Source organism: Eimeria acervulina, genomic scaffold, assembly GCF_000499425.1.
Source record: "Eimeria acervulina Houghton genomic scaffold, Eah_scaff388, whole genome shotgun sequence".
In the NCBI taxonomy this organism is placed as follows: Eukaryota; Apicomplexa; class Conoidasida; order Eucoccidiorida; family Eimeriidae; genus Eimeria; species Eimeria acervulina.
This window is the reverse complement of record NW_013549843.1, coordinates 19,567-30,623: the sequence shown is the minus strand read 5'-3', so window position 1 is coordinate 30,623 and position 11,057 is coordinate 19,567. Positions and strand designations below refer to the sequence as shown.

Genomic DNA, 11,057 nt, shown 5'->3' with positions numbered 1-11,057 from the left:
AAGCCTTCACGGCTTTGGCTGCTCCCCATTGTCCCCTCGTTGAGGGTTTATTGTCTCTTTTTGTTTAGAGACAGCAGTTTAAGTAATAGCAGCAAATATATGATAGCAGCAGCAGCTGTAACTGCAGCAGCAACGACGTGTATATACACCTCAAATTCTCTTTTTATTGATATGAAGGATATGTTGATTGGAGTATGCCCTCTCTATGCGTTCAAGACTCTCCTGTCTGCTGCTACTGCTTCTACTGTTGCTGCTGCTGCTGCTGCTGCTGCATTTCTCCGAGGGTTGTTGTCGGTGCGGGTGCGGGTGCTGCTGCTGCAGCAGCAGCTGCTGCTGCTACTCCATTCGTGTTGCTGCTTCTGCTCCAAAAGAGTTGGCCCTGATAATCTGTTGCTGCCGCTGCTGCTGCTGCTGCTGCTGCTGCTGCTGCTGTGGGGTGGGGGAAGTAGGTAGGAGGATCGCCACTGAGGGCTCCGCTGCTGCTGTCGGTGCGTGTGCTGCTGCTGCTGCTGTTGCTGCTGAAAGGGCCCTCAAGTCGTCTGTTATCTTTCCAGGGGTTCTTCATTTCTACTTCATTCTCCTTCTTGTCTCCTTGCTGCACTGTATCTCTCTCCTGCTGCTGTTGCTGCTGCTGCTGCTGCTGCTGCTGCTGCTGCTGCTGCTGGTCTTGTCGCCAGTTGTAAGCAGTAGGCAGCATATGGGGATCTGGAGGCTGTGGGGTGTAGCTGTTGCTGTTGCTGCTGCTGCTGCTGCTGCTGCTAGCTGCAGCAGCAGATTGTAGAAATACACCGAAGGAACGCAGCGCCTTCTCAGCAGAGATAAACCCGCTTTGTTTTGCTGCTGAGTTTTTAAATGCTCTTCCTGCAAAAGAATAAACAAAGTCTTCAAGAATTGAGTTTTCTTGTTTAACATTTTGTTTGTCTCCTTCTGTGTCTCCTTTGTCTCTGTCTCCGTCGCTGGCTGCTGCTTTATGCTGGCTGTCTCCCCCTGCTGCTGCTGCTGCTGCTGCTGCTTCTGGTTGTCTGGGGCTGCGGGTGAGGGGGCTTTTAAAGGAGACGCGCGCTGTTGAGTTGCTGTTGCGGCGAGACACACGCAAAGCTGAAGGAGGCAAAGCAGCAGCAGCAGCAGCAGCAGCAGCAGCAGACGGAGCGGAAGAAGAAAGTTCGTTTGCTGATGCCCACGAAGGCAGTTGCTGCTCCCCACCTGAGGCAGATAAAACAAAATAAACAAACACGCATGCATGCATTCAGCAGCAACAGCAGCAGCAGCAGCAGCGGCGGCAGTAGCAGCAGATTCGGCAGAATGGTGCTGCAGCAACAGCAGAGACAACAGCAGCAAAGAGGAGTAGAGAGGGAAGCAGCAGACTGCACACCGACGACTCACTCTCTTCTGTATAACCTCGCAACAATGTTTGCTGCTGTTGCTGCTGTTGCTGCTGCTGCTGCTGCTGCTGCTTTATCTGCAATTGGTGGTTGACATGGTGACTGGAGTTGACCCTGCGCCTTTGCGAGAGGTCCACCTGCTGCTGCTGCTGCTGCTGCTGCTGCTGCTGCTGCTGTTGCTGCTGCTCTAGGGGTGCTCCTGCGCTGCTGTGTCTCCTTGAAGAAACAGCAGCAATTCTGCTGCGAGGCCCCAGCAAAGTTGGTTTAGAAAAGGGCGGGGGGCTGCTCGGCGTTCTAACAGCAGCAACACCCAACTCTTGCTGCTGCTGGTGCTGCTGCAGATGCTGCTGCTGCATGTGCTGCATGTGGTGGTGGTGCTGCTGCTGCAGGTGCTGCTGCTGCTGGACGGGTGAGTTTACAAGGGGCTGCTGGGGTGTCTTTGCATCTCCAGCGAGGCCCAACTCAGAAGGACTGCCGGAAGCATTGAATGCAGCAGGAGCAGCAGCAGCAGCAGCTGCTGCTGCTGCTGCTGCTGCTGGGGCGTCTTCTTCAGCAGCAGCAAGGGAAATGGATTTGTCTGCCTTCTGTTGTTGCTGTTCCTGCTGCTGCTGCTGCTGCTGCTGCTGCGGGGCCTTCCGTTCTGCTGCTTGTTGATGCAGCAGCCGCTCCTTTGGTGAAGGAAGAGTAACGAGTTTGCTGCCGCTTGCTGCTGCTGCTGCTGCTGCTGAAGGAAATAGAGAAAGGTGAGGATACACCTCAGCAGAGCTGCGAGAAGAAAGGCTGCACATCTTTTGATTATTTAAAGCTGTCTTCATTCGTTGCTGATGCAGATACACCCCAACACAAACGCATGCAAATGAAAAGAGTTATAAAAATAAAAAGATAGAGACAGAGAGATAATTTAATTACAAAGACAGAAAAAAAAAGAAAAGACAGAAGGAGACACCTCATATGCAAGAGACAGACAGCAGCACTCTAATATTTAAACATCTCTGTTTATTTGTTTATTTATTTATTTGTTTATTTATTTATTATTTATTTATTTATTTGTTTATTACCTATTTATTATTTATTATTTATTATTTATTTATTTATATATTATTTATTGTTTATTTATTTATTTTTATTTATTTGCTTCTGTTAAGTGTATTTGATTTTTTTTCTGTTCTCCGCTCGCTCCTCTTCTTGCTGCTGTTGCCGTTGCTGCTGTTGTTATTGCTGCTGCTGCAGCTGTTGCTGTTGCTGTTGCTGCTGCTGCTGCTGCTTCGTTACCTGTTTTGCTGCCATCACTTGCAATTGTTGCTGAGAGAAAAGACAGAATACACCCCACATCACAGAACAGCTTAGGGCTTAGGGTTTAGGGTTTAGAGGTTAGGGTTTAGGGTTTAGGGTTTAGGGTTTACGCACTTGAAGCAAATCAAGAGACTGTTTAAACTGAGAAACACTTGCTGCTGCTCTCTCTGCCGACTCCACCGCACGAAGTCTTGTCCCCTTCAAACATATAAACGCAGTTAATATAAAAGCATTAATAATATTAAAACAATAAACAAAAAAGAAATAAATAAAGAGACAGTTAAAGATAAAAACAAACAATTATAAAAAAAAGAAATTATAAGAAGTACAAAGAGATAAAAAGGAGACAATTAAAGATATGAAGAAATAAATAAAGAGACAGTTAAAGATAAAAACAAACAATTAAACATAAACATAAATAAATAAAGAGACACTTAAAGATAAAAACAAACAATTAAACATAAGAAGAGACAATAAACGAGACAGTTAAAGATGAAAACAAACAATTAAACATAAGAAGAGACAATAAAGGAGACAGTTAAAGATAAAAACAAACAATTAAACATAAACATAAATAAATAAAGAGACAGTTAGAGAAAAGAGAGACAGAGAGAGGCATAAAAGAAGCAAGTAGAGAGACAGCGAAAGAAAAACAGAAAATTAAAACAAAAAAATAAAAAAAATAAAAAGATACAAAGAGAGACAAAAAGATAAATAAAAGATAAAGAAGAGACAATAAAGGAGACAGTTAAAAATAAAAAGAGATAAAAAAGATAAATAAAAATAAATAAAGAGATGAAATTAACAATAAAAGAGACAGTGGGTGCAAAGTAAACACAAAAAGATATAAATATATAAAAGGAGACAGTTAAAGAAAAACATAAAAACGAAAATATAAACAAAAACAATTAAACGCAAACAGCAACAAAAAGAGACAAATAAACACAAGACAAAGGCCCCTTGCTGCTGCTGCTGCTGCTGCTGCTGCTGCTGCTGCTGCTGCTGCTGCTGCTGCTGCTGCTGCTGCTGTTACCTTGAGTTGATTGATCTCTCCTTGCAGAGTCTGCATCTCAATGCGAATTTGTTTTATTTCTTTTCTCGCCTCTTCTTTCGTCTGGGTCTGCAGACACCCCAACACAGCACTTATTCAACGCCTAAACCCTAAACCCTAAACCCTAAACTGTAAGTTCTAAACCCTAAAGCTTAAACCCTAAACTGTAGACACCCCAACTCAACAAACGCACATTAGTGTGGCACCTAAACCCTAAACCCTAAACCCTAAACCCTAAACCCTAAACCCTAAACCCTAAACCCTAACAACGCAGTACAAAATCTGATTGCTAGAAACTCCATCAAATAAATAAATCGTGCGGGCATGCATACACCTGAAAGTCGAAATGCAAACTAAAATAGTGCTGCATATACACCCAAAATCTATAACGCAAGCAAAAGGATGTATATACACCTGATAGCTAATCCATGCAACTGCCTATACACCTGAGAGATGCTGCATACAGCTGCCTATACACCTGACAGATAATGTATGCAGCTGCGTATACACCCGATAGGTGGTGCATGCAGCTGCATATACACTTGAGAGATAATGCATGCAGCTGAATATACACCTGAGAGTTGATGGAGGTGCCTATACACCCGAAAGTGTTGACGCACTTGACTTTCTTGAATTTGTTTGGCTAGCAGATTTAAATCTTTTTTCATCTTCTCCATTTCAGCAGAGGCCACAGCGTCGGTATTTTTGTTCTATTAAAAAAGAAAAGGAGACAGATAAAAGAAGAGACAAATAAAAGAAGAGACAGATAAAAGAAGAGACAGATAGATAGAGTGACAGATAAATAAAGAGACAGATAAATAGAAATAAGAAGATAAGAAAGCAATTGTTGTATGAAGAGAGAAAGAGAGACAGAAGAAGTAGATAGAAAGAAAGTAAGAGAAAATAAAAGAAGACAAAGAGATGAATAGAAAGGAGACAGTAAATAAATAATAAAAAAGAAGAGACAGATAAAACTAAAAAGACTAACCCAGAGTAGCCAGCAAAAGATATAAAAGATATAAAACAAATTAGCAGACAAACAAAAGAAAAAAATAAAAATAAAGATATGAAAGAGACAAATAATAAATAAATGAAGGAGACAATAAACAACTGTGCTGACTGCAACACCAAACAACAAAAAAACAGATAAAGAGACAGATGAAGAGAGATAAAGAGAGAGATAAAGAGACAGATAAGCAAAGAGAGAGACAGAGAAAGAAAGAGAGAAAGAGAGAGAGATAGATAGATAGATAAAGAGAGAGATAAAGAGACAGAAAAAGAAACAGATAAAGAGATAGATAAAGAGAGAGATAAAGAGAGAGATAAAGAGACAGATAAAGAGACAGATAAAGAGACAGACAAAGAGACAGATAAAGAGACAGATAAAGTGAGAGATAGAGAAACAGATAAAGAGACAGATAAAGAGACAGATAAAGAGAGAGATAAAGAAACAGATAAAGAGACAGATAAAGAGACAGCAAAACAAGCAGAGAAAGCAAAAACTAAAACAAAAACAAGAGAATAAAATAGAGACAGACAGCGATTTGCTGCACAGCAGTCTGCACGACTGCTAAGTCAATCATTATCTTCTCCACTTCCTGCGCTCTTCTTCCTTCTTGAGCCTCCACTAAAGACAGCTGAGCGGCCCCACACAAACCCTAAACCCTAAACCCTAAACCCTAAACCCTAAACCCTAAACCCTAAACCCTAAACCATAGGTTTGGTGGTTCTGAAGGAGTTGGTGATTCGTGCAAGGGCGCCCAAAGGCGTGTAAAACTTTGTTTATTGAAATGTCGTTAATAAGGGTTTAGGGTTTAGGGTTTAGGGTTTAGGGTACCGATTTTTTAAGGGCATTGATTTTGTCTGCATGTTGTTGGGCAGTGGTTTTGAGGGTGCGGACGTCTTCTGCAAAAGTGTTGTTGCTGCTGCTGCTGCTGCTGATTTGCTGCTGCAGCTGCAGCAGCAGAGAGTGACTCTGCTGACAGCTTTTTCTAAGAGTTGTTAAATCCAAGCGGAGGCCTTCAAGTGCTTCCTAAAAAACAACAAAGACATCGTAAAGACAAAGTCTTTGTCTATTTGTTGTTTTGTTTTATTTATTCTACTTGTTTTATTTATTCTATTTGTTTTATTTATTCTAATTGTTTTATTTATTGTGTTTGTTTTATTTATTGTATTTGTTTTGTTTATTCTATTTGTTTTAATTATTGTGTTTGTTTTATTTATTGTATGGTGGCGGCTGTATTTGTTCTTCTATTTGTTTTTTTATTGTCTTTGTTGTTTATGTTGTATTCTATTTTTTTATTTTATTCTTTTTATTTGTTGCTGCATTTATTTTATTTGTTGAGTTTGCTGCTCTCGTTGTATTAATTGTATTTATTATGTTTACTTTACGCATTATATTTATATTGTTTGCTGCTGCATTTCTAGCAATAATTACGTTTGCTTTACTTGTTATATATATATATATATATATATATGTATATTTGACTGCATACATATATATATATATATATTTGACTGCATATATATATGTATATATATATATATACATATATGCGTGTATATATATATATATATATATGCATATATATATGTTGGTTTTGTTATACATTTACTCTATTTATTGTTAGTAGATAATTGAATGCCCTGGGAATAGTATAATATATATATATCTATATCTATATCTATATATCTATATATCTATATATCTATATATCTATATATCTATATATCTATATATCTATATATCTATCTATGTATATATATCTATATATATCTATATATATATATATATATATATATATATATCTATATACATATATATATATATAAGTTATTAAAGTGTATGTGCGTTTGAATTACTTCCATCTCTCTTTGCTGCTGCAGGGTTTGTTCTTCTCTTGCATTTCTTTTTCTTTGTTCAGACATTAAATTTTGTCGAAGACCTTCTACTGTTCTCTCTACTCCTTGTCTTAATAACTGTAAAGAAGCATCTGCTGCTTTTAATGCAGCACCGTGAGCAGGAACCAGCTGTCTTAAGACAGATACATCGCCTTCTAGACAAGATAAACGAGACAGCTGCTCAGACATTGAAACACGCAGCTCCTTTATCTCTGCATACACCACAAACCACAAACCACAAACCCTAAACCCTAAACCCTAAGTGCATAAATTATACACTAACTTTCAAACTCTGTTGTCTACTTATAGTTGGCGCACTGAAAACACTTCGGCTCTCATGGTGGGATGGTTTGGGGTGTATCGGCAGCTCATTTAGGCTGTATATATGCATCTAATTTCGGGTGTATATGCATCTAATTTGGGGTGTATATGCATCTAATTTAAAATGTGTATATATGCAGTTCATTTAGGGTGCATAGCTGCATTCAACTTGGGGTTTATATACATCTAATATGGGGTGTATATGCATCTAATTTGGGGTGTATATGCATCTAATTTGGGGTGTATATGCATCTAATTTGAGGTGTATGTACAGCTCACCGTCTGCCTTGAGCCTTTTTAGATCTTCACTTAGCACTCCAACTTCGAATTCCCACTTTTTGTTTAATTGTTCACAGCGCTGCAGACAGCGACTGAGTTCTTTTTCTACTGCTGCTCGCACCGAGAGATCCTTGCTGGGTTGCTGTAGAGCGTTTAGTTGGTCTTTTAAACCTTTGCACACACACAAACCCTAAACCCTAAACCCTAAACCCTAGAAGCTAACCCCTGCAGCGCAGGAAGAAAGGAAACTCATCCGGCCGCATAAAAAAATCAAAACTGAGGATGCTTCTACTTCTGGGGGGGGGAGAAGAGAAAGATTAGGGTTTAGGGTTTAGGGTTTAGGGTTTGGGGGCTAGGGTTTGCAGCGCACCTTCTACATCTCTTATGACTACATCCAACTCGGAAACCACTGCCTGCAAGTGAGAAGAGCCGAAATTTACCTGAGGGGGGGAGACGCCCCCCCCTATGCAAATGTCCATCCAGCCCATGTCTGCCATGGCCATGCTGCTGCCTTAAACCCTAAACCCTAAACCCTAAACCCTAGAACCTAAATCCTAAACCCTAAAACTTAAGGGCAAGTCTTCGACGCGCCTCTGGTTGGTTGTACTCAGGCATGGAGCTCGTGGGCAGCCTGGGAGCAGAGACACAGAAAGGCGATTAAAAAGGGATTCACAACGGCGATTAGGGGAAGTCGAAAGACAGAGCGGATGCTGCCTGTACAGTCGGCTGCAGCTAAAGCTGCGCAGCTGCTGAGGCGGCGTATGGAGGCGAATTATTCGCCTGTCTGCTGTATCGAAGATGCGGTAGAAGAAGCATTCAATTAAAACAAAAAGAACGAGGAAAAGAAGAGAGCATTTATTCGTCAATTGCTATCGACACTCCTCGTGTGAACGGAAACGCTGCCGTCTCAGGCTACGATCTGCTGTCTGAGCCGCCCTCTTGAAGGTGGTGGAGCTGCAATTGCTGGAAAAAGCAAATAGAAGAAAAATAAAAAGAAATCAAAGGCAATGCATGCGGAAAATGAAGTTGTTTCTCCTTCAGTAGCAAGAGGCCGCTCGCTGCCTTCGTCTCGATAGCCGACGAGCGACTTCTATGAACCACCGATGCAAGAGAGCGGAAACGAGTATGAAAATCCGGAAGGTTTTCTTTGTTTTTATTGAATTTGTACAAAAGGAATTGGCTTTAAAAGCCCTGAATGCGTCAAAAGAAAAAAACAAAAGAAGAAACTTCCATTCAGAACGGAATTCTGCGCTGGACCCCCGCGCCCGCGAGTCGATCTGTCCGGTGTCTGTACACCTCAGCGGCGGCTATGGAAAGCAGTGGAAAACAGCCAAATTAAACTCAAAATCGCTGAAATTTTTGAACGGATAAAATTTATTTTTAATATATTTCCATTTTACCGAAAGATCTGGAGAAAATCACCACAAGAACCGCACAAATCGAAGAGATGGTGCTGATCTGCATCGGGTTTCTGCTCCATAGGACGTCAAAGGCTGTTCGGTATCTGTACACCTCATTTTATACTAGCAGAAGAAAATATGCTTTAAAAGAACTTCTTGTGTTTATGCCCCCAACTTCATTTATAATTTGCTGCTGTAGGATAGAAGCAACAAAACCAACGGTGTCTGTCGTTCTTAGAAAAGCACAAACGCGTACAGCTCTTTTAAATCTTTGCTCTAAGCATCGCTCCAAACTCTTTGTTTGAGTATTTCCGTATATTTGATGGTAGATCCTGCAGAGTTGAGATGCCTTACACACCACTCACATGGGGCACCCCGGTGCTGCTGCTGCTGCTGCTGCTATTGCTGTTACTGCAGGCAGCAGCAGCAACAACAGTTGGTACGGTGTTAGTTAAGGCCCTTTCTTAGAACGCATATTCTTTAGTGTGCTGCAGTCAGCCGCAGTATTAAGTTGTACACCGTCTTCTGTCTAAATCTGCACAAAGGCTTCCATTTAGAAACGTCTGCAATAGCATTAATTCAATATTAATAGTAACATTTATTATTATTTTTTAGGGGCAGCCCCAATTAACGCCGTACCCAGTGTTGCTGCTGCTGCTGGCAGCAACAGCAACAGCAGCACCAGCAGCAGTACTGGTACACCCGATGTGCGTGGTGTGTCAGGCATCTCAACTCGCTATAGAGAAAGGCAGCAGCAGCAGCAGGAACAGCAGCAGCAACAACAGCAGCAGCGGGAGATTGGTTTATCGAAACTTCCCTTAGAAGGGTTAAAGACAGGGAGGGGTCCCCGAGAAGAATAGAGAGGGGCCTTGTCTTGGTTTCTAAAATATACTGCATGCATGCAGTGCATGCACTGCACGCACAATACGCTGCCACCTGCGGTGTACATACACCGAAAGAAAAAAAAAGAAGGGAGCTAAACCAACTGCATTTGTTTCAATATACCCGAAGCATATACATTGTTGTTTGCTTTGGGGCCCGACGCTATTCCGTCGCAAACCCCAAACCCTAAACCCTAAACCCTAAACCCTAAACCCTAAACCCTAGACGCTGCTGAGGGTTTAGGGTTTAGGGTTTTCTCCCGATTGCCGCCGCAGCGACAAGGAAATGTTGAGTTTATCTGAAGCCAAATTCATTAAATCAGCAAAGGGGTCTTTTCTATTAGACATTCCCTCTTGGGGGCCGCCCTTATTATCTCCCTGTGGGGGCCCTCTTTCGGTGCTGCTGCCTCGCCTCTGTTGCTGTTCCTGCTGCTGCTGCTGCTGCTGCTGCTGCTGTTGCTGTTGCTGCTGCTGCTGTTGCTGCTGCTGCTGCTGCTGCTTAGAGGAGCTTCCGTTGCAGGCATTGGACATAAGTGGAGGTTGTATAGCAGGTCTAGGCAGCTGTAGGGGGCCCTCAGGGGCCCCCAGAGGTGGGGGCCCCTCTGTACCCTCATAGGGTGCATCAGGGGGCCCGTCTGCATGCACAGGGAAGTCTGGCGTAGGAGGTAGATCACTGAAGAAAGCAGCATTTAGCTGCTCTACTTCTGCATTGCAACAACTGGGGGCCCCCGAACTCAAACAGGGTACAGCTGAGGGGGGCCCCCCTGTTCCTCCTCCACTTCCTGATGCTGCTGTCTCCCCAGGGGAGGGGCAGCCAGAAGAACCAGCCAAATCTGCAGCAGCAGCAGCAGCAGCAGCAGCGGAAACAATAGCAGCAACAGCGGTGGACGCAGTAGCAGCAGCAGCGGTGGAAGCAGCAGCGGCAGCAGCAGCGGAAGAAGCAGCAGCAGCAGCAGCGGTGGAAGCAGCAGCAGCAGCAGTAGCAGCAGCAGCAGGCAGTTGCTGCAGGGAGGAGAAGGGGGTTAGGGTTAAATGAAATACAATACCCAAGAGATCGACGTCTTGAGGCGGTTCTTTAAGAAGACCAAACCCTCTTGCAGTCGTTGGATGTTCAGCAGAAGCTGCAGGCTGTTGCTGTTGCTGCTGCTGCTGCTGTTGCTGCTGCTGCTGCTGCTGCTGGTGCTGTTGCTGCTGCTGCTGCTGCTGCTGCCGCTGCTGGTGCTGTTGCTGCTGCAGATATTGCTGCTGTTGCTGCTGCAGATATTGCTGCTGTTGCTGCTGCTGGGAGACCCATTGAAGTTGCTGCCGCTGCTGCTGCTGCTGCTGCAGTTGCTGCTGCGTTTGTTGGTGGTAATGCACCGGAGGACCAGAAGCAACAGCAGCAGCAGCAGCAGCAGCAGCAGCAGCAGCAGCAACGGGTCCAGCAGCAGCTGTTGCAGGCGGAGACTGTTGGATTGAAGGAGGGCGCAGCGGGGCTTCCATTACATTCCCTGCTGCAATACAAAACGCATGCATGCACATATATATATAATATATATATTATATATAT

The 11,057-nt window shown here is 43.1% G+C and overlaps 2 protein-coding genes across 2 annotated transcripts in view; both read right to left on the bottom strand.

Annotated features, from left to right (window-relative positions):
- Positions 1–241: 241 nt before the first annotated feature.
- On the bottom strand, positions 242–8,707 carry EAH_00036200 (hypothetical protein, conserved; the record flags this gene model as incomplete). Its single annotated transcript, XM_013395690.1, has 11 exons — positions 242–1,203; positions 1,384–2,203; positions 2,790–2,873; positions 3,709–3,795; positions 5,265–5,363; positions 5,564–5,758; positions 6,679–6,839; positions 7,228–7,398; positions 7,598–7,738; positions 8,105–8,190; positions 8,628–8,707. 11 exons carry the CDS (start codon positions 8,705–8,707, stop codon positions 242–244), a joined length of 2,886 nt encoding a protein of 961 aa, XP_013251144.1.
- A 1,041-nt stretch (positions 8,708–9,748) lies between these two features.
- EAH_00036190 (hypothetical protein, conserved) overlaps positions 9,749–11,057 on the bottom strand; it is a gene marked incomplete at both ends in the record, with an annotated part of 2,462 nt that continues 1,153 nt past the window's right edge. Inside the window, 2 exons of the mRNA XM_013395689.1 lie at positions 9,749–10,341; positions 10,555–11,001. Coding sequence (XP_013251143.1) covers positions 9,749–10,341; positions 10,555–11,001 — 1,040 coding nt within the window. The remainder of the gene's footprint in view (positions 10,342–10,554; positions 11,002–11,057) is intronic.